Source organism: Podarcis tiliguerta, assembly GCF_965153285.1.
Source record: "Podarcis tiliguerta genome assembly, chromosome: 8".
Taxonomy (NCBI): domain Eukaryota; kingdom Metazoa; phylum Chordata; class Lepidosauria; order Squamata; family Lacertidae; genus Podarcis; species Podarcis tiliguerta.
In genome coordinates this window covers 42,717,375-42,744,123 of record NC_139541.1, presented here as the reverse complement: position 1 = coordinate 42,744,123, position 26,749 = coordinate 42,717,375, and the positions used below count along the sequence as shown (strand labels likewise).

Genomic DNA, 26,749 nt, shown 5'->3' with positions numbered 1-26,749 from the left:
TTTTTTATTTCTCATATATGATTCTGTGAGTATGGTCACAGCCACACCATCCATTTAAAGCCCTCTTATAGCACTTTAACGTTTCCACCAAAGAATCCTGGAAACTGTAGTTTGTTGAGAGAGTCCCTAACAACTCTTAGCACCCTTAACAAACTACAGTTCCTAGGATTTGGGGGTGGGAGGGAACCATGTATATGAGTTTTGAATGGGCGGTGTGAATGAATGTGTGTGTGTGTGTGTGTGTGTGTGTGTGTAGCAATTTTGATACTGCACTGCTTTACTTATTGGAATCGTGTTATTTGTTCACCCCTTTGGGAGCGCAAATTGAAAAGTGGTCTACAGGTTTTAGGGGGAACCTCAGTCAAAATGCCTTCTGAGTGACCCATCCTCCTCATTGGTAGTCACCCCTGCCCTCTCCCTCTGGGCCCAATCTGTACAATTGCCTGGAAGGAAAGGGTCAGACTAGTGGAAGCTTTGCTGCTCCATCTTCTCCCTTTTGTCATTGTGTGCAAGCTGGGGGTAGGACAGGTGTCCATTCATCATACATTCCCTTCCTGTGTTTCCTTTCATTAGGGAGTAATAATAATAACAATAGTCACTTCTGGTGATGGAGCTATATCAGTCCACCAGAGCAAAAACAGAAGAAAGAGGCTTGTGGCACCTTAGGGACATTGGAAGCTGCAAAGCAATGATGGCCTTATATAGATCTTTGGCCAAGATCTCCAACAAATTGACAGCAAGACACACTCCTTCACTCTTCCCAACAATTCTGCTGCAATGCAACAATAGCCAGGCTAGCCGAACTACCATTGGACCAGCCCCGCTCCTCGCCCCTGTTGCCTGGTTTGACTGCCAGACAGTGTCCCCTCCATCTATTGCTCTGGCTGCTCGCACATGCCTTGGTGAGGGCCATAGGGAAGCAACAGAGCTCAGTGGTACAGCATCTGTTCTGCATGCAAAAGGACCCAGGTACAAGCCCCAGCTTCTCCAGGTAGGACTAGGAGAGACCCCTGCCTGAAAGCCTGGAAGGCCGCTGCCAGTTAGTGTAGGCTATATTTAACTGGGTGGGCCAATGGTCTGACTCAGTATAAGACAGCCTTCTACATTCTTATCTTTCCCAGAACAAGGCTTAAACAAGTGGAAGAAGGGGGGAAATTGCAGCCAGTTCTACCTTCTTTACATGGTGTGGCAAACTTCCACTGGTTTCAAACACCAATGTGTTTGGATCTTGCCTGTTTTCATTCATAGTTTTCACTCTGAAGTGTTTTCAGTCTAAAATACTCTTCTCTTTGAATCTTGGATAATTATCAGATCTGGAATGTGAAAGCCCATTTTTATATTTCTATTGAAGGGCAAATGCATCATCACGACTCTTTAAGGAAATTACGATTATTAATTTATAAATGATGCTCGAAAGATCCATCCTGGTACTTTGGGGAATAAGGCATTTCTGCTCTATAACATTATGGTGTTGTTGATTGCAACTCAAAAGTAATCACAGGTCAATTCATGGAAGACTCTTGAAGCAGCTGTCTAATTAGATCATGAAAGCAAACACTTATCTTGCTAACTTGACATGGAGTAGGATTTGGCAGGTGGTTGAGATCCGGAGTCTTTGTGGTATGCCTTATACCAGAGTTTGCCTGACTCACTATAGATAAAATCACTGTACCTTAGAGGGGCAACTGCAGACTTTTCTCACCATTATATTGCAGCAACAGGGAAAACCGAGCTAGGCAGATAATAGTGAAATTCTCAATAGAGACATCATTGCAAAGCCAGTTTTTAATCCTAACACTAAGAGTTGTATACAGCTAAGTCATACACAAGAGTAGACCCACTGAAATTTTTATGGGGCTTAATATAGTCATTTCCATCACTTTCAGTGGGTCTCCTCGGAGTAGAGCTAACATGGGCAACAACCCTCAGCCCATGAGGGCCACCTCAAACTCTGAGCGGTGAGCGACTCCAGCAGTTCCAAACACCTGCCCAGGGTTCAGTTTCCTAGGAATTAAGGTCAGTGGAGACTCTGGTGTCTTTGGGATATATGGCTTTATTTACACTGAGCACAGGATGGAGGGGCTCACAGCAGCTCCATAGATAATGCTCCCCCTTTAGGTTTCCAGGGCAGCCCCAAAGTCCAACACAGTGCAAGCAAATCTCTTTGTGTGCAGCTTCTAGCATTCACCTTTTTAGCTCATGCGCACAATAACAACAACTCTGGCTAAAGAGGATCATCTGGCTGGAGGCCAGCCAGGGAATGTGAAGAAATGCCCCACCTATCCTGAAGAGCACCACCACTTAGCACTTAACCGGCCTGCTAAAGCCATTCCCTTGACAAACGGAGTAGTTTGGCAGGCTTCCTCGCATACATTCTGCCTTTACAGATACCAGATGGAAGGCTTGGAAAGAGGCCCAAGGTTTCACAGAGACTTACCCTCCCAACTCATAACAATATTTTGCACCTGAAGCAGAGTAACAAAGGCTCCCCCATTTGTGGAATGCCCTCCCTGGTGAGGTCCATCTGCCTGCTTCATTATTAACATTCAGGAGAAATTTTTAAACATCCCTATTTATCCAGGCATTTGATGGATGAAAGACACTCTTCCTCATAACGCTTAAATTATTAGCTGTGACAGTATGTGGTTGTTCCGAAAGGTTCTTAGATGTTTTAAATTGTTTTTGAAAGTTTTTAAAGTTTGATTCATTTTTAATGCTAGTTTTTTTATTACTGGGCTCCTTTGGAAACAAGGATGGGGACACAAATTTATGAATTAACATAAAATAAATGTTGGAATTTTGCCTAGGAACCATTTGATTGAAGAATGGGTACTAAGTACAACAAAATAGGGTTGTAACCAACTAAATTCTACACAGAGTAGGCACATGATTTCCTCCAAAGAATCTTGGGAGGTGTGTTTTTTTAGGGTACTGTAATGGGAATTGTAGCTATGTGGGGGGTAAACTACAGTTCCAGGATTCTTGGGGGTCGGTGGGAGGACATGTGGTTTAATAAAAGTCTTTTGAACATATGCTGTATACACAGCCTGAAATCAATGGGCGCAAGTTGGCATCTCAATAGGTTTTACTCCGAGTAAAAAAAAAAAAGTTGAATGCCACTTTCCAGCGTCCACTCTTCAGCCGCCCAAGAGCGTCAGACACCATCCCAAGCGGCTCTTTTCACTTTCGTTTTGACGCGCCTCGAATTCCCCACCACTTCCTGATTCGGGTCGGCAACAAAAGTCCTTTTGATCCACCCTTGACTGACAGCCGGCGCAGCCATTTAAATCCCGGGCAGATCAATGAGCAGGCCAATGAAGAGGCTGAAGCAAGGGCGAGCTCCGATGTAGCCACAACTTCCTCAGTCCGGATGAGTCCTTAAAAGTGATCGGGCACGTTGTGTGTGTTTGTGCCTTAATTTTTTTATATAAAAAACCAACAACCCCTCTTGCCCTTATTTCAAGTGAGAAGGCGTCGTCTCCGCCTCCCGCGCAGGCTGGCTGGGCGCGATGAAGAGACCCGCGGCCGGGGCGGGCGCCGCGCCAGAGCTGCTCCGGGACTACCTCGCCTTCTACCGCGCCAACGGGGCGGAAGGGAAACTTCTGGTCTGCAACGAGGCGGCCGTGAAGAGCCGCGCGCGGCGCCTGCTGGCCTCGGAGCCCGGCTTGGCGGGGGCTCCGGGGGGCTTCGACGTCGCCGGCCTCGCCCAGAGCTGCCTGGCGGCCAAGGGGGAGACGGGGGGCGTCGTCTTTCGGAAGCTGCTCAAAGCCTTCGAGTTCCTGGAGCTGATTTGCGTCAACCTCTTCCTCTCCCCGTGGAGGAAAGAGATCAAGTCGCTCAAGGTAAGTGGGCAGCCGGGTCCCCTTGGAGTAAGCAGCAGGGGCAAGCTAAGGCGGTGCCCTCCAGGGGTCGCTGCCCTAGAGGTCCCATCGACCCCAGCCAGACATGGGGTGGGGGGAGTTTGTTTTATTTTTGCATTGTTACCCCCACTCTTTCCTTCCAAGGTGGTGTACCTGTTTCTTCCCGCCCTATTGCATCCTCACAGCAACCCTGTGAGGTAGGCCGAGGTTGAGAGGCAGTAGCTAGCCCAATGATCACTCCAGTAAGCTTTGCAGGAGAGGGGGGATTTGAACATAAAAGCATACATCTGAAGGCAGCCCTGTTTAGGGAAGTTTTTAATGACTGATGTTTTAATGTATTTTTAATCTTTTGTTGGAAGCCGCTCAGAGTGGCTGGGGAAATCCAGCCAGATGAGCAGGGTATAAAGAATAAATTATTATCATTATATTATTATTATTCAATGCGCATTTAAAGCACATGGTTTCCCCCCAAAGAATCCTGGGGTCTGCAGTTTCCCCCTCACAGAGGTGTCCTTACTAGCATTCTTGACAAACAACAGTTCCCAGGATTCTTTGGGGGAAGTCCTGTGCTTTAAAAGTATGTTGGATATGCTTTAAATGTGGAGTGTGGATCTGCCCTGAGCCTCCCCATTCCTTGTCCAATTCTCTCCACCCCCAGCATTACATCATCACAGCAACCCTGTGAGGCAGGTTAGACTGATTGGCCCAAGGATCACCCAGTATGCTTTGCAGCTGAGTGGGGATTTGAACTCAGGCCTCCCTATCCCTAGTCCAACACACTAACTATTGCACCATATTTTCATGCAGAAACATCTGGAGGATGCCACATATGGCTACCTGTGTCAAGCAAAACAAATATTGTTAGACTCCATCTTCTTTGTAGGACCACAGGTTGCCGCACCACTGTTCCCCCCCCCCCCATCTTACATTTTCACCTTCATGAGAGAGAGAAGGTAAAGAAATCATCATGGGCAGAAAGAGGAACTTAGAGGGAGGGATTGCAGAACTGAAGGAGGGGAAAAAACAGTTGGGGTGCCTTTCATTTCACACAAAATTGGCACACGGTGAAAAGTGTGCTATTAGGATTGTTTTCAGGGGCACCTTTTCCTCACTGTCATGGACCATTCTAATAGGGTTCAGGTCAACTCCATTTCACAGATGGGTTTCTCTGCCTTTCTTGGGAAATCCTGTTATTTCCTAAGCTGTGCTACACCTGCATAACATATTTGGCGACTTAGGTTCTGCTTATTGTACAAGCAGAATGTTGCTATGTTGCAAATCCCTATCCACAAACTTTTTTAGACTCTGGAAAATTATCATTAGACAGGACTTATCCTTGAGGAAGCCATACTGGTTCTTTTTCAGCAGCACTTGTCCTTCTGCATACTTGATAATTATCTATTTCCACCAGTTTTCCCAGAACAGGGGTGTTAAGATAACAGGTGTGCTAATTTCCTGGATATCGCCCTCTTCTCAGTGCTGTTTTTCTAGAAAAATAGGTGCCACTACTCACCATGAATTTGTTACAGTAAGTGCCACACTAATTAACAAAAAAAGAGGTGCCAGTACTACATACCCTTGAGTAACCCCATGGGAAGCACTGCCTCTTCTTATTTTAATGGTGATCCATTGCTCACTTTTCAGTCCTCTGGTGTGGAAGATGTTCTTGGGGACAAGGTCATCTTTGTTAAAATATGGGCAATTTCACATTTGAGTCCTTTTAAGAACTTTTTAGTGGATTCAATCTGAACCAGGTGATTTGTTTGTTTGTTTTTAATTTGTCCATAAGGCCTAGAACAGGGGCCACCTACCTTTTCGGAACAATGGACACATTTCGAATTGGAATGCTGGGGGAAGCGGAGAAGGGGAATCTGTGTCTCTCCAGATGTTGCTGGATGACAGCTCCCACCATCTGTGGACCATTGGCCATGCTGGCTGGAACTGACAATACCCACTCCCAACAACATCATTGGGGGGTGTCAAAGGTTCCCCAGCCATGCAGTAAAGAAAAACAGGAGTAAGGAAAGGCTGAAGTTCCAGTAGTCATTGAAAGCTGACGGAGTGGATCCTGTAGTTTGTGTGGTGTGAATAAGCACTTTACTTGTGTGTGTCCTGAATTGTTCAGTATTCAGATGCTAAGAATTGTACTTGGGACCTTCTACATGCAAAGCTTGGGCGCTAACACTGCGCTATGGTTCTTCCAACATTGTAGAGCATTGTATGGGCTACAACAACACATAACAGCACTGAGTGCTTGGTTTTCCCCATCTATCTTGTTTCCTAACATCACTCTTCTCTCCCCCCCCCTCCCCAGACTTTTACAGGAAACTTTGTCTACTATGTGCAATCTGTTCTCCCAGAAGGCGTAGTAGAAAAGCTACTGAAGGAAATTGGCTACGTTGCAACTACCACCACAGAGTTTTCACTGGCCAAGAAGCTCAGTGAGGAGGAAACGGAACAAGCTGCCTTTGAAATATTCCTTGCACGAATCCAGTGTGAAGACCTCCTTGAAATTGCAGAGGATGTAAGAGACAGCGATCTGGTGGATATCCTACAGAAGAGAAGAGCCCAAAACCACTGCTCTCCTGAAGATAACCTAGACAGAAAGCACTGGCCCTGCCAGAGAAAGGAATACATGATTATTGGAGGAAGAAGTGAGATGCTTGATCTTCAGCAGACCCACAGCAAGCAGGCCTCTGAAGAAGCTGGCAATGGTGGGCAAAGAAATGAACTTTCTCTCAAATTGACTACAGAAGAGACTCCCCCGGCTGCTTCCAAATTCACAAGTGAGCAAAATGAAAGCCAAGCCCAGGGAAATGCTTTGGCAAACTCCTGCATCAAAAGCTCCGATAGCGAGGATTTCCTGATTAAATACAGTGACATTGTCATTGCGCAAAAGCCGCTCCACTTTGCAGAGCCCCATCCAAAAGCCTCAGAGGACAAGACTCAGAACACAGGACTCCCTGGGTCAAGACGGGGCCCACCAACAAATAAACCATGGCCACTCACTTTCCTTTCTCCTGGTGCCAGTGGCCCCCAAGCCTTAGCCATACTTAATGATGTCACTTTGGAAGACAAAGTCCCTTATGGCTACAGGAGCCAAGAATCCTCTCGGGAAACTATTGAATCTCAGATCTGCGATGCCATGAGCTGCCTTGCAATTCATGGATCAGATTCAACAGACCAGCCAAAAGAACTGAAAGGGAACACTCCGCTACACAACAATAAATTCAGGGCATGCAACAATGCAAGTAAAGAGGGAACCTGTGACTCATCCTTGGCTAATCTTAAGGAAGATGGTGTAGAGAGTCTTCTGTATCCCGTAGAGGAAACAGCAAGGCCAGAATCCCTAAGCAGTAAGAGAGGCATCCAGGAACTGCAACATTCTAGGATGAAACTTTCAGACCAGCCTGGTGGGGATAGAGAGGGCTTCACCGTTGACCTCTACTCATCAGAGCTCTTCTGCGATATCGCTGGGTGCAATTGTCCCACAGGTGGTTCAGGTTATGAGAGACTTCTGGTAGGCATTCCGGGATCAGGGGAAGCTGCAGAGTACCTTAGGCACATGGGTGAACCACCAGACTCAACTTGTATCACCCACCCTGAGGTTGGATATCATGGCGGTGCTCCAGCAAACATTCAGTGCAGAGGGGAAGGATGTCACTCCTCTTTTGCAGACTCCGATCATTGTGTTGTACCAGTGAATGAAACCAGCCCAGAAGGTTATGTCATTATAAACAAAGATGATTAAGAAATTAGTCCAACAAAGCCTTCTGCATCCAAACAGCAGGTGGTTTCTTGAGAACGGAGGGTGTAAGTGGTGGAATGCCTCGTGCCAAGCAGCTTCCTTCTATGACATTCCACAACCATCATTTGCCTTTAGTGGAGTTTAGAGGAAAGCAGAGGAGGGCAGAAGGAATCTATTGAGGTACAATAATAAAACAGCCAAATCCTATGCCTATTTATTAAGTACTCGACTTAAGATCTGTGTACACTTACGTAGGACTGTACTGTCCTATAGCAGGAAAAAATAACACTCACCTAAACCTTACTGAGATATATACCCCATTTCAATGCCATTATGCTCTCTTTCTCCTAGTTAGTCCCAATAACATTACTCAAGACCATTCTGTGCTTGTGTGCCCAACAAAGACCCCATCAAAAATCAATAGGTACCTGCTAAGTCATAAACTCCTAGCCCTCTCCTCCTCACTTATTGCACAAACAGCTGGATTTAAATTTCAAGCAGAACACAGACTGTGTAAGTGAAATGGGTAGACTTACTAAAAAAAGGTGGCTTGTCAGTGTTTGCAAACTGGTGGGCCTCTGTAGAAGAAAAAAGTATTTCTCTGCTAAACTATTTCTGCATCAATAGGGGTGGGGAGTTGTTGGGGGTTTTTTGGAATAAAAGAGTGAAAATGATTTTCTCCCTGTAATCTTTACAAAAGTAAATGCAACCCACACAACCCAAAAACATTAACACAGAAGGCAATGGGAACCTATAGGTTTGTGGAGCCAGGCGATCAGAAGCAGTCCCAGCAATCCTATCTGTATTTTCCAAGTGGCAAAAGGGATGCATCCCAGAAAGTTGCAGAGAACAGAAAAATGGGCGAAAGCTCATACAGGTTTTAGGGACTAGAGCAGGGGTGTCTAACTCAAATTCATCGGGGGCCGCATCAGCAGTTTGGTCACCCTCAAAGGGCCGGTTGTATCTGTAGGACTTACAGTACAGGAGAGAAGGGTTCAGGCAGCCGTTGGATCTGTCACATCACAGGATGGCATGCGCTCAATATAAAAACAAGTGGAGGTTTCCTGAATGCATGTAAAGTGGAGGTTTCCTGTGTAGAACGGCCGGCGCCGCTAGAGGGCAGACGTTCTCTGGCTTGTAGGCTGCTGCGCATGCGCTGAAGAGGCGGCTTTCTTGTGCCAAAAAAAAAAGTGAGAATAAAAGGTGAAGTCTGGCGGCCAGCAGCAGCTACACGGGCCACATGACGAGGTCTGGCGGGCCGCATTTGGCCCGTGGGCCTTGTGTTTGACACCCGTGGACTACAGGCTGCATTAACCCCTGGCATGTTTGTGCAGTTGATGGGGTCCCAGGCCTTGGCTGGGCTTATTGCAGACTCCTGCCCTTTAATTTTTTTGGCACACTGCTCCAAGCAACTGAATTTAGTTTCATCAGTGACAATTCACATTGCTAAGTCACAAGGTAATGAACATGCACATGTGAACTGGATCTTAGGTTCGAATCCCAGATGACCCTTCAATCCAATAACATATGAAAGTTGACTGGTGACCAGTGTCTTCTTCTGGTTACAATTATACATGTTTGGAAAACGTTGCATCTTTTACGGTTTTTAAATCTGGAACATGACCGCAATGTTTCTAGGTTAATGTAACATAAATCAGGTCATTTAGCAATACCATTAAACTAGCTAATTATAAATTCCTCTGACGGGCATTTGGATTTTTATTCAGTCTTATCCCAGCTCAGAAGTGTAAAAGTATATTTGAATCAAATCCCAAGAACACGTCCTCTAGGGGTTTGCTGTGGGTTTTTTCCACCAGTATTTCAAAACTAGCCCATTCATCTAAGAGAGAGTTAAGATCCGTTATACCTCAGAAATCAGTGTTCCAAAGAGAATAAATTAAGCAAACTGCTTTAAAACTGCTCTGTTTAATATAAATAAGTATTCAAGAGATGTCTTTGAACAGCACTAGAAATTTAATGAAGTAGTAGAAGGAATGTTAAAATGTTTTTGAGACACTGCATTTTCGAAACCCAGCAGTTACTTTCCATAAACACTCTTGAAAAGGTTTACACAGATTATGTAGCCATCTGGACAAAAAACATTTAAAAAAAAAACCAAGCAACTTATACTCTTGTTCCAATGCTATGGGAGTGTGTGCCCCGAGTGGGATATATTCTGTACTGTATTTAAATTTGCACCCGCACTCACACTTATTTCAACTAGGCTTAGGATGCCAATGAAGGACAGAATCTGTACAGTGGTACCTCTGGTTATGAGCTTAATTCATTCCGGAGGTCCGTTCTTAACCTGAAACCGTTCTTAACCTGTGGTACTTTAGCTAATGGGGCCTCCTGCGGCCGCCACGCTGCCAGCGCACAATTTCTGTTGTCATCCTGAGGTAAAGTTCTTAACCCGAGGTACTACTTCCAGGTTAGCGGAGTCTGTAACCCAAAGTGTTTGTAACCCGAAGTACCACTGTATAGGAGATCTGCATACAGTATGCAGTTTAGGCCCAGGCTATCTGAAGGGCTGCATTCTCTCTCATGAGATCTCTGAGGGGAGGCCCTACTCTCACAGTCCCACCACCCGAACTGGCACATTTGGCGAGGATGCATAAGAGGGCCTTCTCGGTGACTGCTCCCATATTTTGGAATTCCTTTCCTAGAGAGTAGAGACAGGCTCCCTCCTTGTTGTCCTTCCACCAGCAGGTGAAGAGCTTTATTCCGGTAGGCTTTGAGGAACTGGCTATTTTTTGAAGAAAAGGGCTTTTAATAGTGCAGTGCTGTTTTTCTACTAGATGTATTTTCATATTTTTTTAATTCTACTTTTCAACTATTTTATATGTTTTTTAACATTCTGTTTTATCCATGTTTGTTTCGATTGACCTGCCCTGAGTCCCAGTTTGGGGGGGGGGGGAGCAGGATATAAATAAAACAATAACTGCATTTATTGTCATGTTAAAACACACATTGTGACCAATCTTTACAAAAGAGCTTAAAGCAGTACACCTGTGGAGCCCGGCTCACAATGGTGCCCTAGATACGTGTCTAGCTAAGTTTAAAATCTTCAGGGCTGGATCTAAACCAAAGCAGCCATCCTATACACACTTGTCCAGCAGTAATAGGAATGACATCTAAATCGATCTGTCTAGGATGATGCTGCAGATGAGTTGCACTTAAATCCCATTGAAATCAATGGGACTTAAGTGAGTCATGACTAGCTTTGCACACTGATATCAACAGAACCTTAAGTGTGGATCCAGCCCGGTGTACTCAGACAAATTTATATGTAACATCCTTCAAGAACTCAATGCTCACAATTCAGCAGGGTTCTGCAAACTAGATTGGCAATGTTGACAAAACTCCACCCGGAAGCGCAGGTGCCATTTGCCAGCCATTGCGTCATCTCAGTCAAGGCACAGTTGACACGTTCTTGCCCTTCCCTCCTCCTTTCCTCTCTGACAACCAAGTGCTAGCTAGAAAAAAGCACCAAAGCATGATGGCAACTGCCTCTCTCAACCCTTTAAAAGCCAAGGGGAGAAAAAACCCAGCAGTGGCCCCACAGCTTCCTACTCCTTGAAATATCATCAAATGGGAAGTACATTGTACATATATATCCAAGTGGAGACGTGATAGGTTTTGCAAAATTTTGCAAGGTTCTTACAGTTGGAGCTAATCTAGACATCGCAACAGTCCATAGTGGAACTGGAAAGAAGCGTGAAAGTCCACCCAGTGCTTGATTTTTCTTCCCAACTCACAAAAAAAAATCCTTTAAGAAAGAGTAAGATTTGAATATACATGCACATTTCAGAGAGGCCTTCTTAGAAAGCAGTCTTTGACATAGCTTTATAATAGCAACATTTTGGAATAATAGAAGTTGTCAGTGTATGACTACTGGTGAAGATGGAAATTTATAACAAAAACTGTTTTCCCCTAAGTTCTTGTTCAACATAAAAGGTACTTTACAAATTACAAGGAGTGTACAATATTGCATCCTACAAAAAAACCAACCTCATAATTATTATTCAGAGAAAGGATGTAATGAGGTGTGCATATAACATTTTTTCCTCAGGTCTCCTCCTTAGAACTGGTTTCTACAAGCAAGAACTGTACATTAAGGGAAATCTGTTTCTATACACAATGCTGCCTGGTGCAAAGGGTTAATATTCGGTCCTGATTCTCTTCGTATTTTTCCATCATATCCTGTAGGTCGTGGTCAGCCTGAAGCACCTTCGAAAAGAAACCAAACATTTGAAGTGTGTCATTCAGAAGCTGTGGGTGATGTCATTAAACATTGTATTGATGCTAATATTTAGGGTGGCTTTAAAGACTTAAGGAAGTGCAGACATCACTGCTCACTGCAGACATCAAATGAAATTTTCTCCAGCTTCCTGGAGAGTCAGTCAAAAGCTTGAAAAGCCCTGGAAGATCAGCTGGGCTGGGCTGGGCAAGGTGTGTGTGCTGGCATTAAACCCCCAAAAAGGAAGTGGTTGGCTTAAAAACTCAACATTAATATATACTTACAAGAACCGGCGAAGGAACTTTGAACATTGTTTGTTTAATGAGCCACTCTTCATAGAGCTGGTGAATAGCTGCTAAATATTCCTGTCCAAAAAAGGAGAAAATATTTTGTTTTCTTTACAATATATGAGGAACCTCAGGTCTGGGAACCAAATGCGGCCCTCCGGGCCTTTTTATCCAGCCCTTTATTTGGCCAAGGCCATCCTCCTCACTAGTCCTGTTCTGTGCCCTCCTTTCTAGGCTGGAATGTCCCTGGAAGTATGATCATTCTCTTGGATGGAGGCCGACGAGTGATGTTTGTCTGGCCACACCCAACATCCGTATGCAGCCTCTGGAAGGTGTCCCATGAAAGGGAAAAAATTCCCCCACTCATGCAGTAGACACAAAACTCTAGGACACAGGTGGGGAATCTTTTTCAGCCTGTTTAGACTCCTAGGAGCTGCATGCCAGCAATGGGTGTTCCTCTCTTCATCCATTCCCCATCAAAGCAAGTGGGGGAACCCCCTCCCCCTCCCCTGCACACTCAAAACTGGCCACTGTACTCCATGCTCTGGTAACATCGAGACTAGTTTGCTGCAAAGCATTCTATGTGGGGATCCCCTTCAAGACGACTCGGAAATGTCAACTGGTCCAAAATGCAGCAGCCAGATAACAGGCCGGGGTTCCTTTTAGTTTACATATAAGCTCAGCTTTAAAACAGCTGCACTGTTTCCAGGCCCAATTCAAGGTGCTCGCATTGGTGTTCAAAGCCCTCAATGACTCAGGCCTCAAATATCTGAAAGACCACCTCCTTCACCACACTCTTGGGTGCTAGTCAGCAGAGGCAGCCATCTTGATTGTTCCTCCACACTCAGCAGCTTGTGTGGGAGGAGACAATAAAGGGCATTCTCTAGAGCAGCCCCTAAGTTGTGGAATTCCCTTTCTACAGAGGCACATCTGGCAATTTCATCATACAGTTTTCAGCAAATGCTGAAGACGCATTTCTTTACCCTGGCCTTTTGACACCCGGGATGTGTATTTTTAGGACCCACCCTATTTTATGTGGTTGTGGGTTTTCGTTATTGTGTTTTCTAAACTGTTTTCAATGTTGTCTTTTAATTTAAAATGTTGAAGCCCAGCCTAGGCCCTTGGGGTGAAGGGTGAGATGATGATGATGATGATGATGATGATGATGATGATGATGATAATGATGATGATGATACACTTTCACACAGAGAGAGAGTTACATCCATCCCCACAGATCTCTCCCATGCAGCAATCTGGCTTGAGGAAAGCCTCTCATTTTATCCAATGGAAGTCTTTTTCCCCAAGCCTAACTCCTAAGTTGAGGGAGGGGGCGTTATGGAATCTTGTCAAGATCACAGGAGCAATAGACTTGGAAAAAACTTCCAGACTGATACCTCCGGCACACCTTGCACTAAGGCTTCATTTTCTTTCCATTCTTCTTCCACCCTGCCAAGTTCTGGTGTGGTTAGCCTTTAAAGGCCCTTTAGGTGAGTTCATTCCAAAATGCTGGAAGACTCCCTCCTTACCATAGGAATAACCTTTTCCTCTTCCCTGCATCTTCTCTTCAGTCTCTCATAACATGTCTCAGGAGAGGTCTGTAGATAAACTATCATTTAAAAGAAAAAGAAAGGGGTTTTGAATGGTCCATCCTGCTCTTGAAGGCTCGGAGACAAGTTACGTTTCTGGCTTAAGAGTTCAGGAAAAAACCTACACCCAGCCTATCGGGTATCTCATTTACAAATCTAGTACAGGTATCTCACAGTTTACACACGTTTAACTTGTGCACATTCAGCTTTACGCATTTGGCAATTTATTTATTTTTTTTACAAATGGGGCAGGCATCCAAGAAAAAAAAGACTTTGGCAATTGCATCTGACTTTGAACCCAATGTATTTTGACTAAACGGGATTTGGGCTCTCTGCACTATCCCCTGGAACATAATCCCTGCACAAGCTGAGAGTCACTTGTATTATTATTTATTAACTTATATATCACTTAATGTCTAAATAGGCTTTTCAGTGTTTTACAAATCTAGAGAACGTCAAGAATACAGTTTACAAGTAGCATTAAACTATATTTTTATCAAACACAAACAGAATAAGATCAATACATAAAATATCAGAATGCTTCTCACAGGGCAGCGGAGGAGGGAAGGGAGAGTTCACCTGGATCAGGCCCTAATGTCTTCTCCCCCCCCCCTCCCTGCTTCACAGTGATCCTGGTGGGATGAGAGGAAAGTTCAGGTAGAGGAGGCTTAGAGGTGGCCTTTACCTCTGCCCTTCTCTCTCCAAGAATCCTTCCCACAGGATAGTTGATGGCAGAAGGTAAGCCTAAAATGCTACCACATCTGGCCAGCTCTACTAGTAACCTGGAGGCAAAGAAAGCGATGGGGGGGCGGCTTCCAAAGCATAAGCACTTTACCTATCAGATCAACTGAAACATCCATGTTCTTTATGATCCACTCAAACCATTCTGTCAATACCACGTAATCCACCTCCGGCATTCTCCCACTGTAAAGAAGAGACACATAATATGGTTATATCTCGGGAAATGTACAGAGCTGTGCAACTTAAATAAAAAATATTTTTAAAGAGAGCTTTCACTGTTATACAACAGATGGTGCCATCCTGAGGCAACACACACACGCACACACACACACACAATTTGCATCTGTCTCCTTGGAAACCCTCACTGTAAACCAGCAATGACTTCTAACCAAATCACAAACGAGCCAAAATATTTCTATACAAGCTGACTGGTGTATCAAACACGTTCACTGGATTGATTTCAAACAGGTCTGAAAACAATATTATCTGCAACTATACACAATTTGTGTTTCAAAATCCACAAATGGAGGTGGTGTGGAGTAATTTTAGGGTTTTTATCCTCTTCATCTTTAAGTCATCCTCTATCCCTTTCAAAAGCCTTAAATATTCTTTGGCTGAAATGCTGATTTTCACTGTTTATTTCATAAAACTTATTTATCACTCAATAGTTTTTTTTAAAAAAAACCCAGACAAACAAAGAGGTTTACGAAAAGAGTAAAACAATAAAATTATCAGTAAAAACAGCTATTCCAAACATTAATGATTAAAATGAGTGATAAGCTAAACACAGATTAAAACACATTAATATTCTACATATCTAGGTAGCCTTGTCTAAACAAAAATGTTTTTAGCTGGTGCCAAATCTGACATCAATAGGCAGGGAGTTCCAAAGGGAGGGTTCTGCCACATGAAAAGGTCAAGTTCTTACAAATGCAGAACAAGCATTCTGTGGCACCTGCAACACGGCCAGTTCCATAGATCAAAGCAATCCCAGTGGACATATATGGGGTAAAGCAATCTCTCAGGTTAGTTGGTCCCAAGGTGTTAGGGCTTGACCTTGCCCTGCTAGCAGTCTAGCAGGCTAGCCCTAACTAGCCACCAGTGCAGGTCTCTGAGCACAGGCACTGAGAGGGTCTCACTCCTGTCAGCTATTGTACTGCAGCATTCTGCATCACCTGCAGCTTCTGAATCAAGCATAAAGGAAGATTAAAACACATTAGGTTTTCTGCATTGCAGCCTGATGCACTGAATCCAATAAATCCATTACTTCTTTCCTGAAGTTAAATACACAAACGCTAAACAGGCCATTCCTCAGTTCAAGACCATTTTGCTGCCTGAGGCAGACAAGATAGCACAACTCTCTCCCCATCCCCTTAAAAATCAATGTACACAAGCCAAAGGGACAGGTAGTTAAATCTTTCTGATGATAGGAGAGCACATGCACTGCACCCAAGGGCAGTAGGCTAGTTCATGAGGTATAACAAAGCCTGTGCAGCATTCACAACATTGTTCTCGGACATCTTACGGTTGTTGCCTGCCCCTTGGCATCTGCTGCCTGAGGCAGCTGCCTTGCTTTGCCTAATGGTAGAGCCGGCCCTGCCAACTCTCTTAAGGCAATTTTGAAAACAGTAATAATATGTGCAGGCTCTAAGCTCACACAAGACTGTCAGCAGGCTTGCATATTCTGCCCAATATATAAAAAGCAATGCAAATGAATGTTTTAACATGCAAACGAAATAGCAAGTGCTATTCGCCCACCCCCACCCCGCAACAGACCATGGACAAACACTGAACTTTTCCGATTTATTTTTGCATAATAAAACCAGCACGTTTCAGAAAATCAGCAGAGAGACTATGTAGCACAGATGCCACCTTGTGGATTAACAGGCAGGTGCCTTTACCCCTTCCAAAGAAATGCATTAATTCTGGGGTCTTTTCAAGCAGGAATATAAATTCTTGTTCAGCACAGAGTCACATGACAGCATGGCAGCAGCAATAGCAGCTAGCATGCACATTTTGGCACAAGGAACTGACAAAAATTTGCACGGCATTTGTAGCCACTGTGGGTGGCAGGCTCCAAGTGAGAAGCACATGTTCTTGCATCAGGTATCCTTATTCAGAATACACTAGTGAGACCTGCAACAAAATGCTGCAGCGTGGAGTGCTTCCATTCTAAGGCTTCTAGCCAATCATGCCTTCCTCCATTTTACTAATTCCACCCATCCCGTTTTCTGATGAACCTCCCAACCCACCCCCAATAGTCATTCAGTATCCACTGAAACTATTCAGTTCTCATTGGGCTGGGGGTATTTTTAAAGGGGGGGAGGAGTTCTGCCCTAAAGGATTTTTCTGTTAAAAGTTTCGGTGTGAACCTTTGCAAACCTTGCCATTTCCCTGAGGCTGCCATAGCTTCTCCATGTGGGTGGGTGGTATCATTTTGGCTACATAAAGCCACAGCAATCATGCCTGATCATCAGAAATATTCAGAATCTATTTTGTACATGACAATCTTGAATCTCAAGAACATAAAAAGGAGCAGGTTTCCACCTTAATCTTTACTTGGCACCTGCATCAGCAAATAAAAAACACACTATGCTGGATTGAGGTAGTTAACACAATACAGCAAAATTTCAGATACCCAATGCAAGAGAATAAGCTAAAAGCATGGTTCTAACATTTCAAAATGTAAACACAAGCCAAGAATTTAAAAAAAACACTCGGTACTGTACCTTCGGTAAAGGTTTTCTACAAAAATATATTTGGCGCTGTGGATTGACCTCTCCATCATTCTAATGGGTGAAATCTGCAAATTGAGGGATTTCAAGAGACATTTAGCCATTTCCTTACCCCTGTCGCAAGGGAGGGCATCCACACAGTACTGATACAGAAAGTGTAACAGGAAATGGATTATGAAAGGCAGAATACAATACTATTGGGGGGAGGGGGGAAATGTCATAGATTCATGAAAAACAGCTATATCAGGAACAGATCAAGAAGCACGCTATGGCTATTTAAAACCAGCCAATACTTTAATTTTTTTTACAGTAAAAGAAACCTATAGGACCACAGCAACTTATTATCCCCCCCCCCCAAAAAAAAAACTACCTGAAGCAAATGAATAGTCTGTGTCCATTTAAGGGCTTAAAGGCAAGTGCTTGCAAGGCCAGCCACACTTTTCCTAGAAGGAAGTTCCATAGTTAAGGAGCTGCTACTGAGAGGACACTATCCCTCATACCCACCAATCTGTGATCATAGTGGGCCTCTTAGACCACAGGCAGTCTGGTGTGCATCTCGTTCTACAGAGCAACATAAGAACTCTGTTGAGGGTGCTGGTTTTAACTGACTTGGCACCTAGGAACTTTCAAGGACCTCCTTCTTCCATGTATTTCTTCCTGCATGATATCATATGAGATCTTGTTCCAAATGCCACAACCAGGAGCAGGGCCTTTTTATTGGTGGCACCCACCTTACGGAATGCCTTTCCAAAGGAGAGCAACCAGGCCTCCCAAAAATGGGGATTTAGAACAATATGTTTGTTTGGATTTCTGGCCTTCCTGACCAATTTCTGACCTTTGCACAGTAGGCTGCATTCCAGCCAGGCAAAAACCAGGTGTTTTTACACTCCTACGCATCATTCCATCCAGCCAAGCAAGAACCATTTCAACCAATTCAAGGACACATTTCAGCCAGGCAAAAGCTCTTGAGGAAGGCACAGAGCAGGACCAGCAAGAGGCAAAGCAAGACGTCTTGAGATGTGCATTCAGCCCCAGAGCCCAAAGGTTTCCCACTCCTGGTCTAGTGTTAAAAGAAACAAATGTAGTTCAAAACCCACCATTGGCTTTATATGCTGGTCCAACATAGTCAGCTGCACGTAAGTCTGTAACGTTATCCCCCAGCGGGATGCGTCTTGGTACATTAAGCCCTGAAAGAAGGAGAAGCAGCATTGCTTTCCTCACTATTTTTATTGCATTTTCATAGTTGTTAGAATAATGTCTGGCGGCATTATCACAAAATAAAGTGAAGCCGTATGACAGAAAATAAAGCTTGGAGATATATATATAAATATTACCTTGGAAATTATTATTTCAGTGATTTACAAGTAAACTCCATTTCTAGATAGATCTATTTCTTGTGATTCCTTTGCTCGTAAAATAAAAGAGTTCTTGGTTTATTATTTATTCATTAAATTTATATTCCAGGCCTCCCTCCCAAAGGAGCTCAGAAGGCAGGACAGAATAAGCAACCATCTTGATCCATAACAATGCTATACGGGAGGAGCTCTTAAAGATTCCCAATGAGCTGCTGTGGAATGTCTGATTATAATGAGCTCCAAGTCATAGGAACATAGGAAGCTGCTGTATACAGAGCAAGACCACTGGTCCATCAAGTTCAGTATTGTCAGCTGCTATTGGCCCTTCAGGATTTTCAGACAAGTCCTTTCTGGAGATTCTCAGGATTGAACCTGGGACTTTGTGCATGCAAAGCAGATCCCCTGCTCCTGGGCTACAGCCCTTCCCTATGAATCCAAAATCAGATTTTTTTCAGATAACCAAGTAGGGCAACCTTAGGCACATATGGCATATCATACTCCATAATACCTTTTATTATGTCCTTGTCAAATGGATTATATTTACTAGCAGCTCCAGGAGAGGAAGCAATGGCACAGTCATTTAGTGGGCGCAACAATTAAGACAGGACATGGGACGTTATCTATTCAACAATTTTCATTCCTAAACCAAGCAACTCAGGCAGCAGCATTATGACAGCAGGATCACAGCTGAAGTTTATTTTTGTTTCAAATCACCACCATAACCCACATTATGTTCAAACAACAAAACCATGCCTACGAAACAACAGTAACTCATTATTTTGGTATTATTATTGCTATTAGATAGCTTACCAGAGGGTTATGACCACGAACGTTCCTCCATTTAGATACTGGTTCAGTCAACACCTGAGTGTGAAATTTATAAAAATTAAAATGAATGATAAAACATTTTCGGTTTTGCTTAATTTGTTATTAGCTCTGACTCTTTCTTTTGTGATGCTGCCTTCAGTTTTAGCTGGTTTGGGTGACTTCCTTTAATAATGGCAGCATTTTTCGTCAGGGTTGTACTTGATCGCATGCTTTGAGTGACAGGCACTCTATCACTGAGCCACCACCTTTCCCCAAATTCCTAATTCAATCACAAAGTTGGCAAGGTCCTTGTAGGCTATTTAATCCAACTGCTTGCTTGATGCTGGAAATCCAGGGGCTATTCAGCCTGAAGTGAACCCACTGCTGGGTAACTGGTTCCATTCTCAAACAGCTGTTACCATCACAAAGCTTCAATCAAAAATCTAACCTCCTGCAACCTACACTCATTAGATCCTCTCATTTCAGACAGTCTCTTCCCTCTTTAATGCAGCAGCCCTTTTAAGGGGCTGCACTTTCTGGAGATTGGGGTGAGTCACTGTTGGGTGTTCCCCCCGTGGCTAAATGCGTGGCTTGGATGCACCAGGAGCCATGCAGTTAGTACTGGTGGAATTCCCTTCTGGTTGAGGTCAGACAGGCCCCTTCCCTGGTGAACTTCTGGCACCTACTGAAGACATTTTTATTCCAGCAGGCATCGTAATTAATGTTTGACTTTATGGTTTTAATGGATTGTATTTTTTTGTATTACAGTATATCTTGTAATATGCTTAGATGCTATTGTAGAAGAAGCACATAAATGGTTCAAATAAACAAAAAATCTGGAGTGCTGTTATATCCCAGCTTCAGTCTTCTCTTCTCTAAGCTAAACATAGCCACTTAAGGGCTGCTTCTACAAGATACTCAGGCTCACTTAACAATTAAAGCATAATTCACATCTGATAAGAGATCCTGTGTTTGCACTCCATTTGCAGAAGATTATGGGTGGTGGTGGGGGGTGGAATGTAATGTACTCCTGCATTAGGTGACAACTGAGCTGCCTATTTCTCTTGCTAGCCTAGAGGCTGCATCGGTACAGAGGAAGGCAATTTTAGTCCCTGCTCTGTGTAGCTTTCCAGGAAAACCAGTTCCCATCTACTGGCATTCACCAACATTTTATTTATTTATTTATTTATGAATGAATGCAAAGAAATTTAAGGGATAAATCTGAAACCATATCCTAAGAGTGCTTAACTCAAACTCAGGGCTTCCTTCTTCATTAAACGTATTTTGGATTAGAGCCTGACTTGGGTCATACACACCATACATTTAAAGTACAATGTTTGCCCCTAAAGAATCCTGGGAACGACAATTCCCAGGATTCTTTGAAGCAAGCCATCTGCTTTTGATGTTCTTCAAATGCATGTGACCTAAGATCAAACATCATCAGAAAACTTGTGTGAAATCTCAAAACACATCACCTCAATGCTGGTATTTTTGGCAAAATAATCCAGGCATGTTGTCTTCCCACTTGCAATATTCCCCTCGATGCAGATCTAGTAGGAGAGGGGGGGGGGGACAATACACAATACTAAATGTCAGCAAACAAAAGACTTGCAAACAGAAGTGCTGCTCAAAACTTGTTGGAGGAAAAGCTGAAAAATGCATTCCTCCCCTAAGGAGAATGTGAATAATGGTACAAAAGTAAACTTCTCACCTCTGAGAATTCTACACTTTTCTGTACGTATCTTGGCATCCTTAAGTTACTTTTTTAGAGTTAAAAAAGACTAACAAGTCACTTCCGTGTTTTTGCTTTAACTTCTCTCCTCTTCTGAATGTATATTTCACAAGTGTTTTTACAGTTGCACATGTTGCAAACGGAAAATGCACTGTTTGGTTTTCTGAAAGCCATGATGAGTAGGGAGAGCAATCTTAATCCCTGAACCACTGAACTGGAGTGGGGCTTAGGATGTGGAAGAGATTTCTCTGCACCCAATGATATTTTGGATAGGGGAGAAGCTACCACCAGCAGAAACTTTGCTGTCAGTAACCAGCATGGCTCCATGAAATGGGGTGTTTCAGAGACAGAGAGAGAGGCAAGACCTGGGCAGACCAAGGCGCCACTGCATCCTAAGCCAATTCAGCCACCAGCAATGGACCTAATCCCAGGCCATTCTGCTATGCCAGCTTGGAACTAGAGCAGTGAAAATCAGCATTTTTGCTCTCCCATCAGGCTCGCAATCCTGCAATCTTTTGCACATGTATAGTACTGTTTCAGAAGGATTTTTTTTTTTACACTGAAGTCTGTGGTAAAAGGATAGTTGAGTATTTTGTATGTTCTTCCAAAATGTATCAGATATAATATAGGAAGGGCTGCAGTCAATAGGTAGGGTCTGAGTCCCAGTTCAGGGCCTGCACAGGAAATTCTACTGAGAGCCTAACACAAGCCACGTTCTCTCACCACCTCCATCACTCCAGCTGTAAAATGGAGATAACTATACTATCCCGCTTTATACTTGATATTTTTAGTGTTAGTTCATACATGTGGAGCACTTAAACCTTTTCAAAACACTCCCGTTACATATCAGACAGCTGCTGTCTCTACTGTCTTTTCAGCACCTGTTGAAGACTTGCAACAAATCTTCCAAGAGGTCTCCTATGTGGAAATTTTTATCCCAACCAGTTTCTGTACTGATCTGAAACTGGTTTTATGCATGCCATGGTTTTAAGAATTCGTATAGCTGCAATTGTTTTTATATGTTTTTATTGTAATGTGGAATCACTTCTGAGATGCTTCAGAGGAAGCGATTTGGGTTTTTTAAAAAGAAAACTTTATTAGTTTTCAATTTATTATAGAAACACAGAGAAAAACGGTAACAAAAACTGAATAATATATCCAACTAAAGGCACAGAATACAAAACCTATGTTAAATAATAACACCATACTTAAAATGACAACATCCGTATTTCTCCAGGCATGCCTGGGAAGAGATACCTGTAAATCTGAAACTAAACTATCTGAAATAAAATCCCACCATACTGAGTAGAAATGATCAGGATCTTTCTTTCCCATGAGAGTTGTAACTTATGTGTTATTTTTTCCTGCAATAACTAAATTCCAGAGATTTTTATACCATAAGGATATAGTCAGATCTTTTTAAACGATTTCCACTGTTGTGCTATAGAGAGCCGGCAGCTGCCAGCATCTATTTCAAAAGTTCCTTTTGGCGAAATGCCTTCATAGTATTTGTCCTGTCCAAATATTTAATAAGAATTAATCAACAACAACAACAAAGTACAATTATTTCCATCCCTTATGACTGAAGGTATTAAAAGCTAAACTAGTACTTCTGCATTCAAGTGTGTCTTTCTATGCATTTTATAACTATCTCAAATATCAATAACATTGCCTTTATTGGGGGGAGTGGGAAGCCTTAAACTTACAACTGTCTTCTTCCGTCCTCCATTTTCCATGTGTTTATCTAAAAAATAAACAAACCACTAGTTAGAAAACTAACCTTGAGCATAAGGCCACATACACACCATACATTTAAAAAACTATCATACCACTTTTTACAGTATGGCTTCCCCCAAAGAATCATGGGAACTGTGGCTTCTTAAGGTTGCTGGGAGTTGCCATGAGACCCCCTATTCTGGTCAGAGAGCTAAAATTACTTGAGTTCCCTGGGAAGAGGGAATGATGCACCACTCTGTGAACTGTAGCTCTGAGGAGAAATAGGGATCGCCCAACAAATCTCAGCACACTTAACAAACTACAGTTCCCAGAATTCTTTGGGGGAAGCCATGACTGTTTAAAATAGCATCATAGTGCTTTAAATGTTTAGTGTAGATGAGGTGCATCTCTCTCAGCTTAAACTACCCCACAGGGTTGTAAGAATAAAATGCAAAAAAGAATCATGGTACACCTTGAGCTACTTGGATGAAAGAGGCAGGACAAAAAATGTAATAAATAAGACAATTTAAATCATTCATTCTATTACCGATGTTCAAGCCATGAGTGCCATTGCACATGGAACCAAAGCAGATCAGTAGCCTTGGTTTGCAGTAGTGTGTACAAAATATGGTGGGGGGACACCCTAAAGGCAAGGGACATCCAGAACAATTAAGTGAGGGCTGAGTATGCTCAACGGCCACAGAAAGCTAACTGTTGGGGAGTAGAAACAAATAACTAGGTGGGAATGAAGTATCTCCAATGGAAGCATTACACACTGCAACATTTTGCTGAAGGTCCCACTGGAAACCGTTCATTCAGCTTATGGTATGCATTGCCATGCTAGAAGTAGTGGGCAGCCAGTATGTCTCACTGGTCAGAAAACATCACATGTAAGGACTTAGGTCTTTCAACTTAGGTCTTTTGTGCAAAGAGAAAAGCAGGTGTGGCCTGGTGCAAGAGCTCTTGTTGCCAATGCAATGCTGCAAGTCATACTTTTGAAAGGAGAACAGGTGCAACACATTCAGCTGCACACTGCAAGGCCCTCCACATATCAGATGTTGAGAGAGACAGCTTGCAGCACAGGAAGGATGTGGTAGAGGCAACACTATGTATACTGCTAACAACAAGACAAAAACTCACATCATACAAGAACTACACTACACTACCACAAGGCATTATCAACGTCACAGACTAAAGCAAATTCAAATTGCTAAACAACAGATTATTCAAACACATAGAGAGAGGCGAACACTCTTGATGGCTAAATAAAACCTCTATGTTCCAAAGCAATATGCTTCCAAATACTACTTGCTGGTGAATGGCCGTGGGAGAAGGTTATTTGCCCATGTTTGTGGGCTTCAAGGAGGTATCTGGCTGGCCACTTTGAGGAACAGGATTCTTGACTAGGAACACAGGCCTTTGAGGTGATTTAGCAGAGCTCTTCCTAACACACACAGTACAGTTCTTTGTCAGAGTTGCATCTCCACTGTTTAATTTTCCATTTACAGGGAGATTGCAGGGGGCAGGGGCAATAATTCAGGCCTAGTTATTTTCCATGTGCATTCTCTGGTGATGAGAGGTCCATGAGAGGACTGTACTGAAGGCCTAATTACAGCAGAAACATAAACGAGCACCACTTGTCATGAAGCTCAACCATGATCCCCAGGAACTATAGGTAAACCCACATTCCTAAGTGTGAAAATAGGTTGAAATTTCTGAAAGTCCACCAGAAAAAAAGTTTCAGCACAGTCAGAACACTGCAGTTCCCGGATGGGGAAAGTCAAGTGCTGGCATAGCAACAACTTTTGGACCCTCTCATACATGTCAGAGCCAGTATATTCACAAAAGCTGTACTGTTCTGTGCAATCCTCCTGTGTCAATCTTAAAGGGACAAAATTAGCTTGAGTAATCTGCTTAAGAGCAGATGCCAGGGAGGACTGTGAAGAAGAGCTGGTCTTCACAAGAGCAACTTCCAGAGCAGGTTTACAGCCAAGGAATGAGGGAGACCTCCAGCAGCACTCCACTCCAGAACCCTACAGCAGCAGGCCTAGATGTGAGAGATAAATTTACCTGCTGATAAATGGCTTAGTGGGCTCCATCCCCTATTACTGACATGTGCCTTAAAATACTGTGATACACTCTCTCTCTCTCTCTCTCTCTCTGTGTGTGTGTGTGTGTGTGTGTAAATAGTCCAACAGATAGATTGGAATCAAGCATAACTACATATCTTCCCTCTGCCTGTTTCCTGAGAAGGCAGATATTTTGGAAAACTGCTTCCAAAGACGTATGCCTAATGATGTCTACCCATTTTTCCCCATTCCACCCTACATGAACTTCCATGGGGGGAAATGGGTAGTAAATACTTTCCTGCAGAAATCTATTACAGGGCAGTATTAAATAGAGTTCTTCAAATACTTTTTCAGAAGCATCTCATGATGCTATATTTTGTTGCACATACAACTTGTGAATAAGAATAATTATCCATTCAGCAGACACCTATATCTGTGTATATTAATTTTCTTTTTTTTCACTTTAGGATTTTAGTTATTACATTTGTGCAACATGACCCGAGTTTATAAGGAAGCTTCCTCATTTTTTTCAAGTCACCATCATTTATGTGCAAAGCCAGAATAGAAAGTGAAATGGTATAACCACTGTATGTTTTTATCTGTACAAAGGGAAGATGAGAAATATCAGTAACTTCTATCTCTCTCTCTTGATAACAGAATTTGTATCCTGCTTAATTGTAAATAAATCCTCTAAGGAGTGTGTTTATGCACAACCAAGGTCCCTTGACTCATTTTGAGTCTGTGTGATATCATACTTCACACATAACACACACTTTAAAGGGGGGGTTGTTGGAGCGGAGGGAGAAACTGCAAGTATTCGAAGAAGCGGAACCGAAGGTAACCATTACACATTACTGCAGAATCAGAAATAAAACTCATTTGAATTCAACAGAGCTTCTTCCCAGCTAAACTTACATACAGGTTGTGGCATGTATCTACAATAGTCCAGGCATCAATTCAAATCCACGTGCTAAAACAACATTAACAGCACGACCCTAAAAGTGTCCACTCAACAGGAAGGCTCACTGTGCTTAGTACTTGAGCGCACAAGAACTACAGACACTGTTTTGCATCTTCCAAACCAGCAAATGAAGGTTTCTGATGGAAAAAGAACAGCGTCTCCGGATTTTATTTGTTTTTGGGGTTTTTTAACAAAGGATATTGATTAGACATGCAGGGGACTAAACTAGGAGCAGACCTACAGGAAGCGTCTTGAGAAGATCCAGTCATGCAGCGGGAGCGCGGATCTCTTTGCAGAAGCGGCTCAGGCTTTGCGGGCCTGCCCTTCCAGGTACAGAAGTCGCAGGCGAGCCGAATCCCTCGCGCGCACCGGGAACCTAGAAGGGGCGGACGGCAGAGCGATTGCAACAACCACATCGCCCATGTCCGGAGGCAGCTCTCGCAGGATGGTGCTAGATGTGCAAAGCCAAGCGGTGCAGCGCCCGTTTCCTTCCGCCTCTCTTGCTGCTGCAGACCGTCTACTTCCTGTGCAAGATCGTGACGCCTCCGCCTGCTCCCGGAGGCAAGCGAAGCATTTGCAAAGCGGGAATTTTAAAGGCGCAGCAGAGCTTGTTGACCACCGCGATCTAAGCTGTTCGCGTCGGGGGTTGTTATTGTTGTCGTTTCGGGAAGGTGTTCCATTTGACACCATCGGACCTTTCAAATGATGACGTGTCTCCCTTCTTCTGTCGTCCGAATGCATCTGTCTGCATTGACTAGGGCTGCAAACCTATGTATGCCTCCTTGCGAGTAAGCCGCCCCATCGTGCAGACTGTTGTTGTCACTTCGGGCGCAGAGTGAACAAGAGGTTCCCCTCTGCACGCTGGAATTTGTACCCATATGTTGTGGACTTACGCGATTGAATGTGGAATGC

General features: G+C 43.5%; 2 protein-coding genes across 3 annotated transcripts; one reads left to right on the top strand and one right to left on the bottom strand.

Moving 5' to 3' along the window:
- The first annotated feature begins 3,282 nt into the window (after positions 1-3,282).
- Positions 3,283-10,362, top strand: LOC310683025 (uncharacterized protein). Its single transcript, XM_083452511.1, has 2 exons — positions 3,283-3,842; positions 6,175-10,362. Exons 1-2 carry the CDS (start codon positions 3,510-3,512, stop codon positions 7,609-7,611), a joined length of 1,770 nt encoding a protein of 589 aa, XP_083308637.1. The 5' UTR covers positions 3,283-3,509; the 3' UTR covers positions 7,612-10,362.
- TK2 (thymidine kinase 2) lies at positions 9,564-26,416 on the bottom strand. 2 transcript variants are annotated; one of them, XM_083452585.1, is made up of 10 exons: positions 26,079-26,416; positions 22,798-22,835; positions 20,835-20,909; positions 19,363-19,416; positions 18,295-18,384; positions 17,192-17,265; positions 14,557-14,645; positions 13,662-13,741; positions 12,133-12,213; positions 9,564-11,838 (listed from the first exon to the last, which is right to left on the bottom strand). In XM_083452585.1, the coding sequence occupies exons 1-10, from the start codon at positions 26,251-26,253 to the stop codon at positions 11,740-11,742; spliced, it is 855 nt and encodes a 284-aa protein (XP_083308711.1). In that variant the 5' UTR covers positions 26,254-26,416; the 3' UTR covers positions 9,564-11,739. The 2 variants fall into 2 exon arrangements, with proteins under 2 accessions (XP_083308711.1, XP_083308710.1); XM_083452584.1 differs by lacking the exon at positions 12,133-12,213 and having other exon boundaries at positions 26,079-26,362.
- Positions 26,417-26,749: the final 333 nt, after the last annotated feature.